Source organism: Halichoeres trimaculatus, unplaced genomic scaffold (genome assembly GCF_033239565.1).
Source record: "Halichoeres trimaculatus isolate MK-OKI-2021-1 unplaced genomic scaffold, fHalTri1.1 fHalTri1_scaffold_10, whole genome shotgun sequence".
NCBI classification, from domain to species: Eukaryota; Metazoa; Chordata; class Actinopteri; order Labriformes; family Labridae; genus Halichoeres; species Halichoeres trimaculatus.
The window spans coordinates 7,943,848-7,968,162 of record NW_027437187.1 but is presented as its reverse complement, the minus strand read 5'-3'; the positions used below and the strand labels follow the sequence as shown (position 1 = coordinate 7,968,162).

At 41.3% G+C, this 24,315-nt stretch overlaps 1 protein-coding gene across 4 annotated transcripts in view; it reads right to left on the bottom strand.

Annotated features, from left to right (window-relative positions):
- The window catches only part of wwp2 (WW domain containing E3 ubiquitin protein ligase 2), a 67,369-nt gene that overhangs the window by 28,697 nt on the left and 14,357 nt on the right, over nt 1-24,315 (bottom strand). For all 4 annotated transcript variants that reach the window (XM_074676910.1, XM_074676913.1, XM_074676912.1 and 1 more), the window contains exons 6-10: nt 14,065-14,143; nt 9,525-9,688; nt 8,541-8,781; nt 7,812-7,901; nt 1,506-1,680 (exon numbers count right to left, since the gene is read on the bottom strand). In XM_074676910.1, the coding sequence (XP_074533011.1) occupies nt 1,506-1,680; nt 7,812-7,901; nt 8,541-8,781; nt 9,525-9,688; nt 14,065-14,143 (749 nt within the window). The remainder of the gene's footprint in view (nt 1-1,505; nt 1,681-7,811; nt 7,902-8,540; nt 8,782-9,524; nt 9,689-14,064; nt 14,144-24,315) is intronic.

Genomic DNA, 24,315 nt, shown 5'->3' with positions numbered 1-24,315 from the left:
ACACACACACACACACACACACACACACACACACACACACACACACACACACACACACACACACACACAGCAAAACCTTCACTAACTGTAAAATTCAAGTCTTAAATACCTTCTTTAATGTCTTCAGTAGATGCTGTCTCCTCACAGCTTGGTGAATTTAAGAGGATGGCGTGCAATTTGACATACAGATTAACATTTTCCTTAAGTGTTTTGTCTTTCTTTGTAAAGAACAATATGTTTGACTTTATTCAGCCTGAAGTAGAGTTGAAAAAGGGTGGAAGGTTTTAAGAAAATTTCAGGAAAGTTTCCTGAAGCTCAAATCTCTATCGACCAGATGAGGCTTTACTGTCAGGTGATGCTCTGATTGTTGGAGTTTCGTTTGTTGTGCTGACACAGAGCTACTTGTAGAAAGTTCTGTCCTTCATGTATAAAATATCACAGCTACAACTGGAAAACACAAAAGTCTGTTCCCTTTTGTTTTTGGATTATTTACTAGCTGTCCAAAATAAAAGTCGCCAGCAAAAAAAAAAGGTCACACACTCTAATATTTTGTTGGACCACCTTTAGCTTTGATTCACTGTGGCATTGCTTGGATAAGCTTCTACAATGCCACAAGATTTATTTCCATCCAGTGTTGCATTAATTTTTCACCAAGGTCTTCATTGATGATGGTAGAGTCTGACCACTGAGCAAAGCCTTCTCCAGCACGTCCCAAAGATCCTCAATTAGGTTAAGGTCTGGACTCTGTGGAGGCCAATCTCAGACTCTCAGGCCAATCCATGTGTGAAATGATGTCTCATGCTTCCTGAACCACTCTTTAACAATCTGAGCCTGATGAATCCTGATCATTGTCATCTTGGAATATGGCCGTGCCATCAGGGAAGAAAAAGTCCACTGATGGACTAACCTGGTCATTCAGTATATTCAGGTAGTCAGCTGACCTCATCCTTTGAGCACAGACTGTTGCTGGACCTAGACCTGACCAACTGCAGCAACCCCAGATCATAGCACTGCCCCACAGGCTTGGACAGTAGGCGCTAGGCATGGTGGGAGATCACTTCATCTGCCTCTCTTCTTACCCTGATGGCCCATCACTCTGGAACAGGGTCAGTCTGGACTCATCAGACCACATGACCTTCTTTCATTGCTCCAGAGTCCAATCTTTATGCTCCCTAACAAACTGAAGCCTTTTTTCTGGTTAGCCTCACTGATTGCTGACTGACAGCGATCAGACTCCACCATCATCAGTGAAGATCTTGGTGAAAAATTAATGCAACACTGGATGGAATAAATCATGTGACATTGCAGAAGCTAATCGAAACAATGCCACAGTGAATACATGCTGTAATCAAAGCTAAAGGCGGTCCAACCAAATAATAGAATGTGTGACCTTTCTTTGGTGGCATTTCCACAGTGTATGTGGCTGGAGAAGAGAACTACTTTTGTAAAACCTTTGCCAGCAGGGAGTCTCATCCTCTATGTGTAACAGCCTGGACATGAAGTACCTGGTAGAGGAAGCGCTGGCTGAACTGGTGCATGGCGCCTTGCAGCTGGCTGCGCTGGCTCTGCCACTGTTGGTAGTTTCGCACAGACTCGGCTGTGGGCCTCTGCCATGTGGTGGTCCTGGTGTTGTGATCCACATAGTAAAACCTGCCCCGCTGGTCCACTCGTTTTTCCCAGCTAGAGGAAGGCAGAGGGTAGAAAGGGGGAGTGAGAGGAGCTCTGGCTTTCAACAACATCTTCATTAGGCATGTGGGTGGTGGCATTAAAAAAAGAGCGGTGCAAATAGTAAATTTATAGTGGCAAGGAAAACGAAACAAAGACAAGAAAAGGAAAGAAAACAGAAAAGAGAGGCAGACAGAGAGTGGGCGGGAGGGAGAGGAAAAGAGGAAAGAGGGGAAAAACCTGTGCATGAAGAACAACTTTTCCCATACACGCACAAAACACGACCAGCGTGCCACAGTGAGAAGACTCTGAAATCTCCAGAAAGTCAACTTTTCAGGAGCTGCATCAGGAAGTTAAACGTTCTCATCAACATGAAGCAAAAGGTTTCCTGACCCCTGAACTCTGACAAACCCTCATACTTCAGAAAGCAGCCGGCCTCTAACTATGAATGACCGTGTGCTGTGCTGTGTGTCAGCGCCTGCCACTGGCATTACTCAGAGGTCTATGTATATCCTGTCGCTCCCATGAGACGCGGGGTCTGGACATGGACTGAGATAGATGGTCCTCGCACAAAGACCAGTCCCTGGAGCTCAGCAGGAGTCACAGCAGCTCTGCTGCTATTCTCATATCTGTGACTTAAGCACGGCAGAATTTAGAGAGGAGAACAGCATCCACTTCTGTCTGCTAACAAAAACACACGGTGCAGATCCCCACAGGCCTGCAGGTTTGAGCAGAGAGCAGTGAAGCCAGGATTGTTAAACCTCAAGACAGTTTTTAACCCTTCTCACTGGTTTCTGACTGTTCTGCTCAGTGTTTTTAATGTGGTCGGACAGTCTGGTTTCTGTTGTTATCATGATGAAAAACACCATCTGCTGTTATGGCTGGAGAGAAGTTACACTGAACTTCTTTCAAATATTTGACAGAAACCCTACACTTAAGCCTACTCAGTGGTCCAGGTCATCATTTGTTGCACCAACGGTAGGAATAAAAAATCACAGGTATCTAGCATTTAACAGGAGCATCCAGCCAACTCACCCCCATTTCTTTATGAATGTATCATTAGCAGCAATATATGGAAACCTTTGAACTCTTTTCTTAGTACTTTGCTATCATCAAACTTGAAATGAATGTAGAATTTTTTTTTCAAATAACACTTTTCAATTTTGATATCTGAAGTTGTTTTTGCACCATTTTCAATCCATTGTATGGTTTAAGAGCTGTGGCTGGTCCCATTAGTGTTTTTACCAGGTAAAAGACTCTGTTTCCCATGAGCACCACCTCCTACTGTTGTAAAGATGTGACTCTTGCCAAGACACGCATTGAGGCACAGAGTTACAGTCGATCTTTAGCTCTATTCTTATGTGTTCCAGACAAATTTCCTAGGATGAAAGCTAGAAGGTGACACATTTGTTTGTGGAGCTATTGTTTGAAACATGACTCAAACTTTGTAAAATCAGTTTGTAGTTCAGTATCCAGTGTTCCTCACAGCCCGGTGCTCTGAGTCCGTAATGTGTAACGTTAGTGAAACCTGGTTATGCCCAACCAGAGTTCATCTACCAACTTCAACCTCACCAAGCAGAGCTAACGTAACCTCACTCTTCATTTTATTGACAGACTCTCAAGTTTGAACAGACCACTGCAGAATAACTGTGGGTTGGAATGAAAATCATCACTAACAGATTAACCCGTGTTTTAGCCCGTGCTCTATCACTCTCTCGTTTAGATTTCTTCTGCCCTGAACTCCTTTTGGACTTCGAGTGTCCTCTGTTACCACAAAATTCATCTGAGAAATCCTTTTCTTGTTCTCCAATCAGCTTCCTACAGGGGCCAAACTTGTGTCAGATGCCCTGGAAATTTGAGCAAAATTCTATAAATATGCAGCTAATTATATTCTTAATGAAATAATTTCTCTATTCATTTGAGGGTTTTGTTTTACTTTTTTGCAATGTGCAGACTTATTTAGCACTGCTGTCTCCATGGAGACCTGTGCCCACAATGGTAAACACCAGCACCCTGAAGGTTTGAGTTCAGAAAAACAGTAAACTAGATTAGCTCATGATACTTTGTTGCTTCCTGAATGGAAAAACTCTGCTCTCTTGTGGTCAGAAGTCCAGCTCTGATCCACAACAGAAGCCCAGGAGCTGGTAGGTCTCAGTGCGTTGCTGTGGGACTTTAAGGAGCGTGGAGGATAGAAAACACAGGGAGTTATTAGACTGAGGGATCGTCCCTGTGACCACTATGCCTCTTAGCTTCCTTCAAACGACAGGAAAAAACAGTTACGCTCTGATAGTAGCTTGAGCTTGTTATTTACTGGAGCTGGGGAAAAGACCGAAGCCCACAATGGCGTGCATCAGAGCCTCTTGGTCCTCTTATCTGACTTTGACTCTTCCTCACAGTTGTCCTGATGACTATCCATGTGTTTTTCTGTCTGCCTGCCATGCAGTAGAAAAATCCTGAGGGGCATCAGATAGATTTTTTATTCCTATCACTGTGAAATCCTCTTCTCTCTCTGACATACTCCATTTAGACCCAGTCTGACCTGTGCTGACTGAATTAAAACAAAGAAAGTTGAGACTTCAACAAAACAGTCTATCAACCAATGAGCATCATGATGTTAACACTGACAAACTTTTCGAACACAGAAAGAGCGTTTATCTGAAGTGGAGCCATGTGAACACACACTGTCTGGAGAGGAAGTGGGGTCTTATAAAGCACTAAACATCAGTAACCTGAGAGGCCTGATTACCACTGCTTATTTAAAAGGATTTTCTGACAACTAACTCATTATAAAGTCTGCGATGTTTCTGATAAAGAGCCATGTCGAAGAAGCTACCCCCCGTTTAGCTTTCATTACTTCAGCTTTTAAGTTTCTTTGGCCTGTCCCTCCACCCTGCCCCCAAACGTCTAAACAGTTCCTGGTGTGTACATCTGGAGCACTAGCCTGGCATTAGTTTGCTAATTGATCCTCTGAAGGGCCACGGCAGCCAGCGGTCGACACACTGGTGGATGGAAGTACATGTGGGGCTAAGAAAGGACTTTTGTTCTCCGGGCCCCACGCTCTTGTTCCTCATGTGGAAAAACTGAGATGGGGGGTGGAGGCTCGGAGGAAGGGGGGCAGTGACCTTTTCCTAAAACAGCCTTTTTTTCCCCCTCCCAGTCACTCTAGTCACACACACTCTAAATAACAATAAATAATAGGTATGAGTGAAAAAAGAAAGCCATAAAAAGTGCTGGGCCTTGGCGAGGGTTCTCTGCTCTTATGATGCTGTTTACAAAGAGAGAGTGAAACTGTTTGCAGTGGGTCGTCAGAGCACATGAACACAAATCAGACTAGATTACATCGAATGAAACTGTAAAAGCTCAACTCTAAGGTGGAAAACAAGGTTTGGTCTGTTAGCTCAAACAACTGGAGCTGAACAGGAATAATTTTCTTGCCACTCAGATCACCTCAGGGTGCAGTCACAAAAACTTGGAATGTGGCGTATTTTGAGGTTATTTTCAGCCATTACTTCTAAATTTGCAATCATTTAGGAAGAGACCCATGGATGGAAATATACACATTTGTGCACCAAGCAGCTTTAGAGAACATCAACATATGAGTTCTCCCGTGACTGGTTTTCTTTTTAATGTTTGAAAGTACTGCTTTGCATTTGTTAAAAATACAAAAAAACAAAAACTGATACCTGGTACAGGTACTGATCTGTGTTGTTCACTACATAATGAGACAAGTGCCTTAGGCAGTATGAGCCTTGAATCCAGAATCGCTGTTGGGAATCTGGGAGTTCGATTTTATCAGGATTTGTCCTTTAACTACATCCAAGAACAGCCTTTTTTCCACTTTTGCAATATCAGAAAACAGGGCACATCCTGTATCAGAGCGATGCTTTTGTTACCTCTTAAAACTCATTTAGATATTTAGATCAAATCCACAGGTCATCAGTGTATTGTAATGTTTTTAACTAAAGTCTTCTCCATCTTCTGAACCAGGGTGGTCAAGAAAACACACTAAAAAATATATACTGACACAACACTTTTGTTTTTGCTTCAATTTTTATGAGCTGAACTCAAAGACCTCCGACTTTTTCCATGTGCACTAAAGGACTATGTCTCTCAAACATTGTTTACTTATTGTTTAAATCTGTGTTAGTGAGTTTTGATGATGGACTGCAGTGAGGTCAGAGGCAATGAGGACGCCGAGCATGCAGATGGGCTTCCCTGAAAGTTTCTGACAGTTTGTGTAGAAACTCTTTGGTTATGCAAACCGATTGCTGCAGCAGTTGTCTAGGTGGCTGGTCTCGGACCATCTTGAAGGTGAACATGCTGGATGTGGAGGTCCTGAGCTGCTGTGGTCACATGTGGTCTGCGGTTGTGAAGCTGGTTGGATGTAGGGATGGGTACCTTTCACATTTGAGCCGATATGGTACCGATCCCTGGTACCTGGCAATCGGTATCCGTACTCAACAGTACCAATTTTTGGTATTATTATGTGTTAATGTGGTAAAAAATATTAATTCATGTTAAAATAAAATCTGAAAGTTTTTCCATTTAACATATTTATTCTCATTATGTACACTTGCAATGCTGCATTCATGTACATCATGGAAAATCGCCTACTCTTTCACTCCCTCAGTCATAACGATGCGTTTAAGTACCTAAACATGGTGCCGTTTGATTTTATGTGAATTGGTACTGGGTATAATTCATCCCTAGTTGGATGTACAGCACAAGTCTCCAACATGCCTTTGTAGCTCTGGTGGACATCCCTGCAGTCATCATGCCATTTGCTGACTCCCTCAAACCTTGTGACATCTGTTGCATGGTGCTGTGTGATAATAATTCACATTTTAAAATCTCCTTTTGGTAACACTTTATTTTGATAGTCCGTCTGTTGGCAATCAACAAGCTATAAGTAATTGCATATCAAACGTGTCAGTTGATATATAACAAGACTAGGCAACAGACAAGTAAAATGCATTCAACTAACTATAGGTAGATTATAAGGCACATTTTTAATAGATATGTAGTTTCATATAAACAGATAACAGTTTTTATTTAGCAAGACTCATCGATCTGTCAGATGAACTTGTTACAACAGATAAGACAAAGTCAAGCTGCCTCTGGTTGCCCGCATGGAATCTTTTCAGAAAACAATTGCACAGTTGTTTTGGGGAAAAAATAAGTATAAGTTTACTGAAATATTACCGTAATTTTGTGTGACTACTGAGTATGCTTTGTAATTCAAATAAATGATTCAGACTAGTAGAGTGTCAGCTTACAAGAGGAAGTTGACAATCTACAGATAGCTGAATGTCAGTTGATTGCCTGTTAAAAAATAAATTAGTAAGTCGCGGGACAGTTTTTGTAAAATTTTGTAAAACCTTGAAATACATCTTATAGTCTACTAATAGTTAGATGAATGTATGTTTCTTGTCTGCTGAAAACTTTATGATGAATATCTACCGATAGCTTGTTGAGTGTCAACAGACGGACTATCAAAATAAAGCGTTACCCTCCTTTTTATTGTGGCCAGCCTGAGGCACACCTGTGCGATAATCCTGCTGTCTATTCAGCATCTTGATAAGCTACACCTGTGAGGAGGATGGATTATGTCGGCAAAGGAGGAATTGCTCACTAACACAGACTTAGACAAATTAGTGAGCAATGTTTCATAGAAATAGTCCTTTAGTGTGCAAAGAAAAAGTCTGAGATCTCTGAGTTCAGCTCATGAAAAATGGGGGCAAAAACCAAAGTGTTGTGTTTATATTTTTGTTTGTATCAACCTGGAAATTCCCCCCAATGGAAAGGGAAGCAGTGAGGAGTTGTTGCTGTGTATTGAAGCTGTGAACAAATAGACATAGTAAGTTTTATTCTGCTATACCAGGAATGAAACAAACCTTAGCCCCAAAACTTGAAGGAATATAATTTATCAGAGCTTTTGAGAAGCCCTGCAATAGTAGTGTTAGTGATTCACTGATCTTATGTCATTACGTAGACCAGAGTTTTTTTTGTTTTCTGTATCTGCACTCAAACAGTGACTTCTTTTATATAAGAGGTGGATGACATGACTGGTTGATATCTTCTTTAAAAGCAAAATAATAAACATGTCCCCTTATAAAATTACATGAAAAATATTAAAAACAGTTTACCCCGGGGGCAGTGGTCTCTCCCAGGTTGTGGTTTTGGTGTTGTGGTCAACGTAGTACACTCTGCCGTGAGGCAACACCCTCTGCTCCCAGCTACACAGGAAAGATAGAGGGAAGTAATGAATTCACTGTTTTATACACATCACATATAAAAGTAGGTACACAGTAAAATATTCTCTCAGTAAAAAGATCCCAGAGAAACACTGGCCTTAAAACAGTTTATCAGCTACGATCACTGCCTGCCAATTTTACCTTTGCCTGTGTTCACCCCAAATATCTGGTCTAATGCTCGGCTGTGTTAGGATATAGAATAGAATAGAATAGAATAGAAAATACTTTATTTATCCCCGAGGGGAAATTCAGGAGTCACCGCAGCATTTAAGAAAACAAAAGTAAGAAAGAGTATAGAAAGTGCAAAAATGTCCATAAGAAATTAGATGATGACATCCCGTCATTGTTCCTTTCTCTACATTATGTTTATCAAAAATGTATTTCTTAGTCTGTTTTGAATCAAACAGAATTATCCATAAGGCCAGCTTAACCTCGAGGTCATTGACCAGTTAGCTGTATTCAGTGTGACCTGTCTTTAAAATCAAACAGAGATTATCAAACTGCTCGTAAAAACAGCTGAACTCATCATGACATGAGCACCCAGAGTCAGCAGGATTTCAAAGATACTGGCGTGCTGTCTCAATATGATTGGATGTGTATTTATCTGGGCTGTCATCTTACCCCGCCGGGAGTGATTCTGTGGTGGGCTCTGTGGTGCTGTTGCTGGCCTGTTCGCTGTTCGAGGTGGCATTCGAGCCAGATTCTGGAGGCCCAGCCAGACCCAGGGCATCCTGACCTGGAGAAGGGCTGCTGCTGCTGCTGGCTGCTGGGGATCGGCCTGATGGTGAGGGTGGAGGAGGTGTCTGTCGGGCCACGCCCCCACGACTATTCTCTAACCCGTTAGAAGTCAACTCAACTTTGTCTGAAAAAAGACACGGAGGGAAAGAAGAGCATGAATCAGCTGAAAAGCCATCACTTGAACTAGAGTGTGACTGATCTGTTAAACATTTATCTGTATAGTGACAAAAATAAAAACATTTTTTTTTATCTTCTAAGTTCAACATCCAACTGTCACTTTTTGATCAAACGGTTAATCAAAAAATATTTGTTGAATATTTAATAAAATGTTTTTTATTTAGTTTATTAATATATCTTTGCAAATGTCCAAAGTCAAACATGCTATCATGAGATAAGGAAGAGGGTGTTTTTTCTTTATAAAATTTGAAAAAATTTTAAAGGGAAAAAATAAACAAAACAATAAAAAAAACACAGTTTAAATTTAGATTTGACTGGAAAACATTTCACAAACAGGCTTTGATGATGTCTGACAAGTCTTGTTGTGTGTTTTTGTCCATGTTGACATGAAAAAGGATAAAGGAAATGAGCAGACAAGGTAAAGAGGAAGGCAACATCTAATAATGGTCAATTTTCTTGAAGTTGTTAAAAAAACAGAACAGCTACTAATTTTGATCGACAAGGTTTTGGCCCGAATCAGACAGAATTAGTCTTAAAAGAGTTCAGCATTCTCAGTGAAAAATATGTGCATATGTTTATGTTCCCACCAGCCCCTCTGATATTTTCACATGAAATAAAAGGCATTAAATTAACAAAGTCTTCTCAGAGTGAGCTCATCACAGTCCTGAAAAAGCCTGACTCGTCTTTTACCTGCAGTGCTCCCAGGGCTGCTGTGACTCTTGGAAGACCGAAGGCGGCTGGATGAACCCGGTCCACTGATCTGCTCCTCATTCAGCTCCCCATTAGTCAAAGAAACTCCTCTGGGGCACCCTGGAGAACCGCTCTGTGAACCCCCCACGGAGTGCCGGTTACTCCTGCAGACAGAAGTACAGAGAGATGGAGAATGGGACGCGGAGCAGATGAGGGGGGAAAATGAAAGAAAAGGAGATGAGGGGAAGAGCCAAGCAAAGGGAGGGAGGAAGGAGGGAGGGAGGAGAGAGATGAGGCAGTGATGACACTGAAACATCAACATTAACACCCACTGTATGGGAAATGACGTGTCCCACTGTTGTCTCTCACTCAGTTTCTGAATGTCTTTCATGCCTGCTTCCTTTGTTTTGACAATGTATAATTAGACCCATTGTTGGACCCGACACAGGGGATCAGACCTGGACCACGTATGAGAGTGTACATGGGTAAAACCAGCGTAAACAACACACAAACACATACAAAGGTCTCTGTGTCTGCTTCCTGGATAGTTCCAAAACAAAGTAGGACTTTACTTTTTAGACAACAGCTCTGATATAAAAAAACGTTTGCCTGCTCTCGCCAGGATCAAGGACTGCTGTGTCCGAGCTGAAACAGCAAAACATGATCCGTGGCTGTGGCTGTTTTTTAATATGCAGATCTAAGGCCATGAAGCTGCAAAGAAAGCATGCAGCAAATAGATAACTTCAAGTTTGTGAGCTTAAAAAAGCAGATAACTTTAAGTCATGACTGCTATGGTTTTCATCGGTAGAGGATTTGGTGTTTGTGTTTTAGCAACCTCATTGCCAGCTAAAAAAACACAGATCCAACAGTAAAACAGTGATAAAAAGAAGAGGGGTGTTGAGGCTAAGAGTTGTAATTGATGTTGGTTCAGTTTGAGCTAAGGAGCTAGATCATCTACAAAGGACTTCTCTGTTCAGAAATAACTGAAAACTTTCGTCCATTAAAAAATATAAAGTGAAAAACAACGCTAAGTATAAAAAGTCTATAAGTTTTCAGTGTACAAACTTTAAGCTGCATTTCTCAGAGGTTTTGTCAGACTTATTTCCGCTGAGTTGTTTCATATCCAGTAGAATTAAATGCTACTTTAATCATCTTTATTGGGTGAATCCATCATGGGGCTGTGTATTGTCCAGGATGGCTCTCTGTGTGTTTGTGTGGGCGCTGAGCTCCTGGTCATGGGAGACCGGCAGAATACCGTCTCTTCCTCTCGCTCTCTGCGGCGTCTGATGGAGATGTTGACTGCTGTTCCATGACAGAGGCGGTCTGGACTCTTGGCTGAACTGTGTTAAATGCCCCCCTGCAATGTTTAGAGGGAAATACCATCTGACCCCATACAGCCCCTCCGCAGAGCTTTGAAATAAGTGCAGTCTGCTCCACTATTTATTATCACACTGCCATTCTAGCTGGGGGAGCGGCGTCTGAAACCGCACTGAGGAGGGGGAATAACATGCTGGCACTCTGCAGAAGTGCTTCAGTCGACCACACTGGCACAGGCTCCCATCATTCAGGCCTTTTCTTTTCTTTCTTCCATTTATTTTGATTACGATTATGCTTTCTCTTTGGGATTCTCATAAAGTGCTTGGCAGACGGCGCTTTAAAAAGAAGTTACACAACTTTGATATTGTGATCTTCTTTTCGTTATGTGCTACAAAGTCTGCAGAAAGATGAAACCAGTGGATTGAAGTGTGATTCAGATGAGGGCTTCAGCGTGTGTGGGTATATTTTGTAGCATTATTAGGACTCCAAGCTTCTCGAGCCTCTATATCAGAGTAAACAACTCAAAAACAAACTAATAACACTGACCTCTGGATGTGGTGTGAGCAGATAATAGCGCTGTACATAAAAGCTACGATGAATATAGCTTTGATCCTAACGTCATGATTCATAAAGTTAAATATAAGATGACATCTTTTCGTTAAATAAAAAAATATAAGTACTATGAAGGATATCACAAAGCTTTTCTGTGTCCGTTGCAAGAACTAAACTTTTTAACTTTTGTTGTTGCTGTACTTCCATTGTGTTGTGGCATTTGCATTCGTGTTATAGCTTCTGCAATAATGTTTTTGCTCTTGCATTTGTGTTGTGGATTTTGCAAATCATCTGACACCCACCGGCCACCGTAAATTTGAAACAGAAACTAGCCACAGCACTGAATAATAACATCTCTTCCTCTTTTAAGTTGATCTTTTATGATTATTACTTCTGACGGGTAAAGAAAACATCATTGAAAAAACATCACTTCTTACTTATAATTAGCTGCGTTTCCATTGCACTTTTCTCAAAATAAAAGCGATATTTCTGAAGTTTCGATGAAGAACAATTTCGCCTTGCCGGTGTTTCCATTACGACCAGAAATGCGCACAACTTGAGTAAAGTAAAACATAATGTCTGTCCTGACGCTGCACTTGTGATGATGCTGATTCTTGAACATTAGTGTTTGTATTCTCTGCTCAAACTGTTGGCTGTGATCAAAACTCAAAACAGGCAGGAATAAAACACTGAATGAAAATCATCATCTCCAGCTCAAATACTCTCACTCACGCACACAGACCTCCGCCCCTCTCTCCTGCTGCTCTCTGGCCCACTCACAGCCGTCCTGCCAGAGTCCATTTGTGTGGCAGTGGACACGTACAAGGAGGTAAGGGAGGTGCGTTGTTATCACGTGACATTTGTGCGAAAAAGGTGTTTCCATTGCACTTTTGTGAGAAACTTCAACATCCAAACTTCTGAAAAACCACCTCATGAGAGCGTAAATTTTTTTTATCAAAATTTGAGACGTTTTTCAAAAATGTGGCGTTTCCATTTTTTATTGCAATTTTTACGTTTTGCGCAATTCTAGGTGTAATGGAAACACAGTTTTTGATAGTATGTGTGAAAAAATGGGCAGATATAGGGATTTAAGTAACTCTGACAAGAAAAAATGTGAAAGGCTCAATAATACAAGTGTTGAGTGGAAGCCTGTGTTATCAAGAGAGGAAGTACTAGAGCTCAAACTGCTGAAGAAGTTAATGCAGGTTCTGAGAGAAAATGTGTCTGAACACACAGCGCTCCCAGTTTGTTGTGTATGGGGCTGCAAAGCTGAAGACTTGCCCACAGGGTTCCCATGTTGATCCCTGTCTCTGACTGACAGCCCCTCTAAAAGAGAACTCGAGCATCAGAGAAATGATAGAAGGTGGTCTGAAGGAATGCTATGACAGTTGATGGACTCAGAATGGCCAAGGTCTCAATCCAGCATCTGTGAGATGTGGTAAACACCCAACTCCAAGCCATGGAGGCCCTACCTCCCAGCCTCCAGAACTTAAAGCATTTGCAGCTACCTTCTTGGGGGACCAGACACCACAGCACACCTGGAAAAGCTGTTTTGGTAAATGGATGGACTTGCACTTGCAAAGCACCTCTCTAGTCTTTCTGACCACCCAAACGCATGACACTGTCTCATTCAGCCAGTGTCGTGTCTGAGGACATTTCAGCATGTGACTCCAGAAGCTGGCATTGAACCCCAGACCTTCAGACTGAGAGACAAATGACTCATGGTCCTGACACCAGGGGTTCTCAACCAGGCTTTAGGATATACCAATGACAAGCTGTGACCCATATCTAGAGAAATTTTCAACTTATTAAATTTATCTAACAAAAAGGACAGTCAGAACGATGTGCCACAGAGATGCACAGAGTGCTTGTTCTTGCGTCAAGCACGACACTTTGTGATGTCCTCGGGTCTTGAGGTCATCTCCAGGTTTACCTCTGAGAGAGGAGTGTTTGTTTCCAAATGCTGCTTTATTTTTGTTGGCTTCATTTCACTTGCCAACACCTCTCTGCACAAGACACCCAGAGGCTTGTGTCCTCCTTTGTTATCAATATTACAAAATCCACATTTAATGTAGTCAATGTTATACTTGTGTTTCACAATGCTTTTTACAAAAATAAACACACTTTTTGTTCCGGTCTTCTTCACTTAGCCTTACAGGGCATTATTAACACCTACTGCTCTGGAGTCTGAATACACAGCTCCTCACTAAAGGAATCGCTTTCAAAATAAAAGCACAGGAATTTAACAGAATTTAACTTATTTTTTCTCAGCCAAAAGACAAGGCCCACCAGTTGAGGAACACTGTCCCACTCAACATTAGGCAGGTGTTCATAACTTTATGCCTGATATTAGTTATATGAGATCATTCAATTCTTAAACAATTGCACAGAATATTTTGATGTACATATACTTCTCTGTCAGTTTGTTTATCGTGGTGTGTGCGCTGTTGTAAAGTGTTAAACCCAGTTTTGATTTGTTGTCAATGTCTTTTATATCTTTGCAGGATGAAGGAAACAGTATGTGTGTGTGTGTGTGTGTTTCTGTGTGTGTGTGTGTGTGTGTGTGTGTGTGTGTGTGTGTGTGTGTGTGTGTGTGTGTGTGTGTGTGTGTGTGTGTGTGTGTGTGTGTGTGTGTGTGTGTGTGTGTGTGTGTGTGTGTGTGTGTACTGACCTGCTTTGAGATCCAGCTGTACTGGGAGTCTCCTCACTCTGTGTCCTCCTCAGGTTGGGTCTGTCTGACTGCAGAATCTCTGAAAAGACACATTACATGATGGTTGTTTAGACTCTGCTAATAATAGCTAGCAACCCATGACCACGTCAAGTCACTGAACATGTACAAAGACATTTATGATAAAAGTTAAAGTAACAAAAAAACACAACTAGACATTTACATTGAGTAAAAACAATGCAGAGGTTTATGCAAAAGTAGTCCCACTCAGACAGATGTTTGAACTTTTAGCTGAGTGCTGGATGTCTCTGTGTGTAAACATTAGGTGTGTAGCCAGCAGCTAATAGTGGAAAAAACAGACTAGGAGCATGTTAATTTTCAGAAACAGAGTGTATTAATTCACCCCAGTATCCAGTTTGAATAAAACGGGTGAGCAACATGTTTCCCTCTGCTTTGTGTTAGAGCTGCTGATGCCTGTTTTGTCGAGCGCAGGGTTGAGTGAGACAAAGAAGTGAGGTCACATGAAACGAGATAATGTATGCACTCCTTGGCACGTTCCTGCAGCGTGCAGAGCTGTCTGTGTGTTTAAACCCCCAGAAGAAGTTATTTTTTCCCTCTCTTCATTTACTCTCAGAAACGCTGAGAGACAACTTTAAGACCTTGTTTCCTCTCCTGCTTGCTCTGCAGCTCAAGGCAGAAAATTCAACGCAAAGCAACTCTAAAAAGTTCTCAGTGTAGAGGCCATTTTAATTTTTTTCTTGCAGAGATATTTATCACAGTTTTAAGATCATATGGGTTTTTAGTTTTAAGTTCTAGGGATCAAATTCATTTCAATCTATTAACTTTAAAACCATTAAGTGGGTAGTTTACGTTGATTTATAGATCTATTTCGGCAGTTTGAAGTGCTTGGTTGTGGGTGGAGTTTTGTTTATTAGGGCAGTTGGTGCAGGTGTGGGGGTCAGTCTTTTGTTTTCACACATAGTGAGGGGAGTTTATGCTGAACGTTTTTGTGACTGTGTGGAAATAGAAAAAAGTCTTTTATGTTGGATTTTGGTGAGATGAGCTTCCTAAGAACTGAATGACACAAACTGAGCTTACATCTGTAAAATAAATGGACCATGGACCAGATTCGTGAGTCCTGGACTTATTTTTGAAAAGTTAAACAGTGGACACGCGTCAGGACAACAGCTGGCTCCTATCATTCAGGTGGCTCTTAAAACACAAGGCAGGATTTGCCACTACATTCAGAGTTGGAGAAAAAGTGATGTTCAATGAGAAAGAAAATGGATGTTAATAAAAAAAAAAATGTCTGAAAAGTCAAATCCAGTTAGGCATACATAACTACAATTCTATAGTTTCATTTAGTAGATGCTTTTGTCCAAAGCAACGTACAACACAAGCAAGAATTTAGACAGAAGGACAAACCTTGGTGCGACAAGTCATTTGGCTACAGGTGCTGTCATTAAGTGGAAGAAGTTTTTTTTTCCTTCATGTAGAATAATGTAGCCATCACTAACCACAATTAACTGCTGCAACAATATACTTCAATCTTTATCGATATTCAGTAACTAAAGCTGAAAATTCACTGAAAGCTGGTCTGAGACCTTTGACTCATTCTACCCCTGAGGACGAAGAGGAGAAGGGTCAGATTTAGTGCTTAAGTGTTCCCTGAATAGATGAGTCTTCAGACATCTCTTAAAGTAGAAAAGGACTCTGTTGATCATATGGAGTCAGGTAATTCATTCCACCATGTGGGAACAACTGAGGAGTCTGGCTAGAGATTTAGAGCCACGCTGGGCTGGGAGCACCAGGCGTCTTTTAGACTTCTGGTCCACTATGCTCTTCAAGCAGAGTGTAGTGGGCAAGGAGAGCTTTGAATTTGATTGGAGCTGCTACTGGAAACCAGTGAAGAGAGATTAACAGCAGTAGACGTGCTGTTTTGAGCTGGTTATAGACCAGACATGCTGCTGCATCTGGCCTAAAACATTAAACCAAGAAAGTCCAGCTGATGGTTTAACAGAGACCATCTATTCCTATACTGTATGTGCTGTGTAGCATGTGTGTGTGTGGTTGTGGTGGTGTGAGGGAATGTGTGACTTTATGCTTGTTCCCAACTGTGACTGAAAACCACAGGCCTGTAACATGCTTTTCATTAACACTCACTTTCTCCTTCAAACACTCAAACACAGCAGCACCTTCTTCTCTGTGTAACACTCACACTGGAGGCATGTTCAACACAAACAGTATCTATATTTGCAGACGTTTGCATCCTGCTTTCTAAAGGAAAGCAAACAGGTGATCTCTCTACCCCTCTCTTTTTCTCCCTCTCTGTCTTGCAAGCTCACACACACACACACACACACACACACACACACACACACACACACACACACACACACACACACACACACACACACACACACACACACACACACACACACACACACACACACACACACACACTGCTGTTTTGTAGCTATGAAAGAGCCTCTTGTGAGTCGACGTGCAGAAAAATAAACAGTGATCTTGAGGAGAAACCATTGTGTCATAGCCTGCTCCCTGAGTTCACCACCCCTCCCTCTTAATGCCAAAGGTCTCATTACAGGTCTGGTGTGTATGTCTGAGTGCTCCAGTGCATCGGTGTGCGTGTGAGTGTGTGTTTAGCTGTCCCATTATGATCTAAAATAAGATATCACACTGTCGCAGAGGCTGATAAAAATGTCAGAGAACAAAATTAAAATGCAGGAAAAACAACCTTTGACTGTTTGTTGATTTAAAGTCATATTTAAAACTCTATGTGAACAAGCAAACTTAATGTTTCTTCTTCTTCTTCACACCCTGCTATTCTTGGTGAAGCTATCAGAAGTCCCAGATATGTGCAGCCAAAGAGTAGAGCCTTTAAAATAACCAGGAAGTTTGAAGAGGATATCCAAATGATTTTTCACATCTCTAGCTTCAAGCCAGGAAAGTACCTGACAAGAAGACCCCTCTGCCTCACCCTGGGGTCGTCTGTCTTTAGTCCAGCTCACCTTGTATTTTTCTGCTTTTTACCAAGCCATCTTGAGTTTATACTCAAGATAAAACCAAGCTGAGACTCAGTTAAATGTCTTAGTCTATTTCCTATTTCCTCTTTAACATCGTTGTCTCTCACTATCTGTTTGCGGATCAGATGCTTTCTTTGATTAGAAAGTGCATAGTAATTTCTACCCTAACTTCTTGGTTGTCCTGCTGCTGTTGAAAAGATCTTCAGATGATTGAATGAGAAGTGCAGAGTAACATGGTACGTTGAACCCAGGGGGCAACATCAGGTCAGTAAAAATGAAGCTGATGTGGAAGTGCTTAAAGTTGCTGTTCACTGAGAATCCTCTTGAGGCTGCAGAAAGACCGAAAGTCACTGACACACCTGCCATAAAACTGACTTTTCGGCATTAAAAAGATTATTTACAGCCTGGTTCAAAAAACTGATTGGTTCTAAAACTCTGATTTCACTATCAGCACACACTTTACGGTGAGTGATTTTTTTTTCTAATTTGGCAGTTTAGAGGTTATTAGCTTTGTTTGATTGTCCAATCAGAGGCACAGTTCAGGTCACGTGACTGACTGAGGTTGGAGGATAACTAGCTTCCAACTCTTGTCTGATGAAAAAAACTAGGGCTGGGCAACGATTAAAACTTTTAATTGTAACTTATCGCATGATTTCCCTGATTAATCATAATTAACCGCATTGTGAAAGTGCCATAACATCTTTCATGCAAACACTAAATCAGTACTTGTTATACAGTAATAGTTAAATCACATATTTAGTGCAAATCAAATTTACAAAATGTAAATACAAAATTAAAGCTTATTGCCACTGTCAGGGCATTAAAGTGATACTCCGTGATGGAACAAGTTGGGTCCTATCACAAGGTTTAGGGCAGAAATGACCCCTACAGCAGTGATTTTGTGCAGCAGAAGCCCAGGGCGCTCGCACCAAACACCCCCTCCCTGCTCCTCTGCCGGTTTCCTCTGCACTCAGACGGGACCGCATTTTACTTGACCAAAATCACAAATAAACGGACTCCCACCAAAAAAATCTGATATCAGTCTGCATTCATGCTTTATTTAGAGAATTTTCAGCGCGTTACTTTCACACAAAAACACAGATAAATAAGGCTCTAGTTCTCATCGTGTCTCTTCGTCCTGGCAGACTACCTGCGTTTGTTTATACCTGGCACGCCGTGCGTGCGGACTGATACACATGGCGATGTGTCCTTGGGCAAGACACTTAACCCCAAGTTGCTCCCACTGCTGCGTCAGTGGTGTGTGAATGGGCATGAAAGGGCGTGACTGTGTTAGACATACTGATGGATAGCTAACGTAGTATAAATTGGATCCATCAGTGAGTGAATGTGAGAGCGAATGGGTGTGGATGGGTAAGTGTGACCTGTGGTGTAAAGCAGCTTTGAGTAGTTCATGACTAGAAAAGCGCTATATAAGCTCAAGTCCATTTACCATTTACTAAGCGGCGAGCGCCTTTAAGTTCCGTGGCGTTGCCCCTCTTCTCCATGCTTGTTTTGGTTACTCATCGTGTTTTTCCGCCAATTTCACTTCCAGTTCCACCACGGTCAGCAACAGACATTTACAAAATAAAAGCATGTGAGCAACATGCACTAATGTGCGATAAAATATTCAACAGCGTTAATAGATTGACGGGTTAACGCGAAAATAACGCGTTAACTTGCCCAGCACTAAAAAAAACACTTCTGTCCTCAGCAGAGTGTCTTAAATTAGTACTGTAATTCAGGCCTTTGGATTTTCACCCATGCGCCCAGCTGCTGATTGGCACTTCAGAGTCTCAACATGTTCAGAAAAATATCATTTTAAATATTCCAGGGATCTGTATGCATGGACAGGTGGTGAGTTAACATCAGACTCTAGCATGATGTGTCCTGGAGGATGAATGTTGGTGGTCTGAGGGTTAATGCAGCAGACATGAGGTTTCTTCATTGCTGGATGGAGAAACATGTATTTAGCATCTATCCTAAACAAAGTGCATCATTACTCCCTGAGTTTAAATCTCTCTGCTCTGGGTTCCTCTACATCTTTCAATACAAGCGTTTGTCTATGGTGTGTTTATGCCAGTGTGTGTGTGTGTGTGTGTGCGTGTGTGCATGTGTCAGGAAGGCCGCCAGGGGAAATGAGTAAAACCTCCAAAACTAACAGAGGTGCCTTCAGAGCGAGAACACGAGCGCCTTGACACCAGCAGAAAGCAGCACACTTCCACCTTTATACACTTTATATATTCAGGCAGCCCACATATGCTTGTGCTTACACACACACACACACACACACACACACACACACACACACACACACACACACACACACACACACACACACACACACACACACACACACACACACACACACACACACACACACACAGCGGATTGTAAAACACATGTACATGTTCAACCATTCATACACACAGCACTAAATACACACGCCTCCATTCACACACAACCATAAAAACACAGAGCTGAGGTAGTCCTGCATAAACCCTGGTTTCTGGAGCAAACTTCAGCCCTCTGTTCATCAACCCCTACTTCCCCACACAAACACACACACACACACATATGACCTGTCTTTCCTGCCCTTGTAAACCAGGAGAGGAAACCCCCCCACTACCATGCATATGGCTGCAGGATCACAGGAGGCGATTGTACTGCTGAGCTGCAAGCAATGAGGCTCAATTACGCAATTCTCCGAAACAAATTAGACGAAAGCACTCCTGATGTCAGTGATTATGTGTGTGTGTGTTTGTGTGCGTGTGTGTGTGCCCAGAGTTTAAAGAAAACTGCAAGAAGGCTATACAAAGAAAACATGAGGTACACTTAATTCATTTATGGACACCTGTGACATACACACACGCCTGCATTACAGACCGTGCTTTGTTTAAGTGCATTGTATGGACATGTCGTTCACTACAATGACCCCTTTATGTCCAAAGTGACTGTCACCTTAGGCTGGAACCAGTGGGACTTTGTTTAAGTTTATTAAAAACACTCAAAGCAGGAAAAACTGCGACACAGTAAAGGCTTTTAAAGGGTTTTGTACTCTGAGTGTATAAAAGTATAAAAAATGTTTTTCCAAGAAATTGGAAGAGAAATAATCCCAAAGCATTGATCCAGGGCAGGATGGATCCCTGCTCTCTGAATGTAGCAGCAGAAATCCAGACTCATCAGACCAGGCAACGTTTTTCCAATCTTCTATTGTCCAGTTTTGGTGTTGCTGTGTGAATTTTAGCCTCAGTTTCCTGTTCTTAGCTGACAGGAGGGTCACCCGGTGTGGTCTTCTGCTGCTGTAGCCCATCTGCCTCAAGGTTGGACGTGTTGTGTGTTCAGAGATGTTCTTCTGCACTGCAAAAAACTGAAATCTTATCAAGTGTTTTTGTCTTTTAGTAAAAATCGTCTTATGATACTCAATATGAGCCACTTTCAACTTATCAATCCAGAAAAATGTCTTGTTTCAAGTTATCAGAGTACAAAAATGCGGTTTGAATCGCTTGTAACCAGTAAAAAAATCTGCCAATGGAACAAGAAAAAATTGCTTGAACATTTCCTTGAGACTACAATAATGTCTTAATACAAGTAACTTTTCTCGTGTTCCATTGGCAGATTTTTTTACTGGGTACAAGCAATTCAGACCTTATTTTTGTCTTTAAATAACTTTAAACAAGACATTTTTCTGGATTGGTCATGTGAATTTGGCTCATATTGAGTCTAAAAAGGAATTTTCTACTGAAAATAAGACAAAAACACTTGATAAGATTTCAGTTTTTGCAGTGTGCAGACCTCGGTTGTAACCAGTGGTTATTTGAGTTACTGTTGTCTTTTTATCAGCTCCATCCAGTCTGTCCATTCTCCTCTGGCATTTTGTCCCACAGAACTGCTGCTCACTGGATATTTTCTCTTTTTGGGACCATTCTCTGTAAACCCTAGAGATGGTTGTGGGTTAAAATCCCAGTAGATCAGCACTTTGTAAAACACTCAGACCAACAACCATGCCACGTTCAGAGTCTCTTAAATCACCTTTTGTCTCCATTCTGATGCTCAGTTTGAACTTCTTTGATGCCTTTATATCCAAAGGTATCCTTTATTAATGGCACAAAGCATCAACAAGATAAAACAGACTGTGCCATGAGCCTACAGAGAACTTGTGTGTTTGATTTAAAAGGATTTTTTTTTGTAAAACATATATTTTCATCCTTTAACTGTGTACTTTATGGAAGTGAAACAGTTAAAATTAGGTGAAGGGACATTAGAAATATTCTTTGGCCCATACATGAAGAGGCTCAATGGCCCGTCAGTCCAGTGCTTTAAACGCTCGGCATCCCTCACAACAAGTGACTTTTATGAGCGTGGACATGACCCTCCCCTTTTAATAAGATCTCCTAATCTGGCTGCTCTTGTTAAAATGTGTGGTACAACAGAAGGCACGTAAACAAAAACAGCCATAACACACCTCCTCTTAACCTCTCTTCACAGTTATGGAGTCACAAAGAGACACATTTATAAAGCTCATGCAGGCAGGCCTTGGCCTTAACTACTGGCTCTGTGTCCATTCAGCAGAAGACACTGTGGACTCTGTGTGGCACACCATGAAAAGCTTTTTTTGTAAGTGTGCATGTGTGTTTCTATGTGTTTTCAGTCTGTGTGTATGTGTGTATGTGTGTACGTGTGTGACACAGAGATGAGATGGATGCACAGGCGTGGCTATGGTTTAAAGAGAAACTTAATGACTGTGTGTTCGTTAGAAGACACCAAGTATTCCAAACCATAAAGGAAGGTAAAATGTTAGTGCAGTGCCTGGAAGCAGGGAACACTATTGACCAAGAGTCAACAGACCTGTGGAGGGTTTGAAATCCTTCCTCTAAGGCCTCTGAAATGATTTTATGCTGGTTTGGAACAGTAACACATGCACACGGAGATCAAGTGTTCTTTTCTGTCAGTGTTTAAGTTCAGTGAACTCCAGACGCTGGAGGCTGGTGTGGTTAAAAGACTGCTGCTGTTTCTTTTGCTCTTGTTTCAGAGTAACACTATTCTTTAGGAGTTATTTCTGGCAAAACAGAAAAGTTAAGACCCAGTTTGAACAAGAGAAATGATCGGCAGACGCCTGCACCATGAGGCCGATTAACAAATAACATATTGAGAAACTGCAGGCTGCTGTTTAGCAATGTGAGCACTCCCCACGTCCATTTCAGCGCTCCACGCTCTAACTCAGGTGGTGTGAGATCTGTGCCAGCCCCTGATTCTGGGGATGTTATCTTTGCAAAAGCAGAAAGACTAAATATCTTGCCTACAACTTTCAAAGTCTAAGCTATGTAAACTGAGCTGCTCTTAAAAACATGATCCCTGTCTGACTGATTCCAGACTTGTAGCACAGACAGCTTCAAACCAGCTAACTGAGTTAGCTTCCTGCCCTCCACTTTCTCAGTTCAGACAAAGCCAGGACCGTGAAACGCCGGGCCAATAACAAATTTTGCTGGACAATATAATGTCCCACAATTATTGAGGATAAATGATATTATTTTCAATATTATTTTGAGACCAAATTAACCACTAATATAAAATAATATGTCATAATAATGCAGTACACCCTTTAGAATGCAATAAAATTTGATTTCTCATGAGTATTAGTAGAACAAACGCACCCATGTGCTGAGAGTCATTCTGCTCAGCAGATGAGCAAATTGAGTGAAAATTTTTAATCAGATAAATCATGCCGATGGAATTATTCTGATTAATGCTTTAATTTTGACAGCCTTTATATATATGTTTTTTTCTTTTTAACTTTTGTTAAAGTGTTTCTAAACTATGTTTTGTAGGGCGTCCTTGGGCGTCTTGAAAAGCGCCTTGAAACAAAATGTATTATTAAGAATGTTATCCAGCCTGTTTGGAGGCGAGAGACAAAGAGAAAAAACACGCATGCACATGGTGATATACTGAGGCCAGCAAAATTGTTGAGTTCATTATATTTATTGCATGATTAATTGATTTATTGACTATCGTCCCAGGCCTAACAATTAACTTTGACCAATTCAACCAACAGTTGATGAGTTAACAGTACTTTGAAACTAACATTGAGTATAACAGCCTGCCAGACTAGACCCTGTGAGGAGCCTTGTGAAATAGAATCAACATTTTATCATAGGTATTAAATCATTTCAATATATTTATTTTCATTCTAGATTTATGTTGTTTAGTATTTGATAGTGTTGTTAGTCCAGTGTCATATTCTCAGTCTCATATTACCTCCTCCTGCAGTGAGCCACCTGGGGGGGTAGCTAAATTTTAGCCCATTATTTGTGAGGTTCATCACTATCATAGTGTTATAGGTTGTGAAAATAAAGCATAATTAAAGCATAGCATAGAAAATGTCACTCTCGAAGAGCCTTAAGCAGGAAGCTGATGCAGAAAAGCTCTAATGAGCAGAGGAATGGACTGACAAGTATGTGTTCATAATGCTGACTTTCAGAAATGCTGTACCTGTGTGCCTCATTTAAAACCAAACTGTCTCTAATGCCAAAAAATATAATCTGAGGCGTCACCACAACACAGAGCATGCAAACTTCAAGGAGTCGTATCCTGACCATTAAGAGGCCCTTCAGTCAGGGAAACATTTTTACTTTGAAACCTCAAAACTCCCATGAAAGAGGAGTTATTAACCCAACTTCAGCTGAACAAGAGAGGGCAACAAATGTGTCTGCATGCAACCAGTTTGTGGTTAGTTTGGCTAGGAGGCAGGCTAGAAGCTGCTCTTCAGAGGCTGATTTAAAAAATAAATGAATTAAGGAACAAAATTTGTTCTCACTGCTAGGGCATTTTCAGTAATATTCTGGGGGCGGGATGGCAAGCTATGACAGAGAGGATTCAGCCTGCGGGGCGCTAGCTGACGTTAATTGGTGTACTGCGGCTGTGTGTGTGTGTTTGTACACTGAGCCAACTTGGCATAGTGTTAAACATAGTGTCATAAATATGAGACAGTGGTGGATTTGTCAGTCACAAACTATATTTGATTATATTTTTCTTTTCTCCAATCAATTGTTGAACAGTAGATATGAGCAGGTTGTTTAAATAAAAGGATAATCTTTAAAGCGGAACAGTCTGGCAATAAACATACTAAAATGTACTTCACTGAGTGCTGTGCTTTTCCTATACCTGCTATAAATGTGTGTATGAATCATTACAATCACCAACAGATACTCTTTAC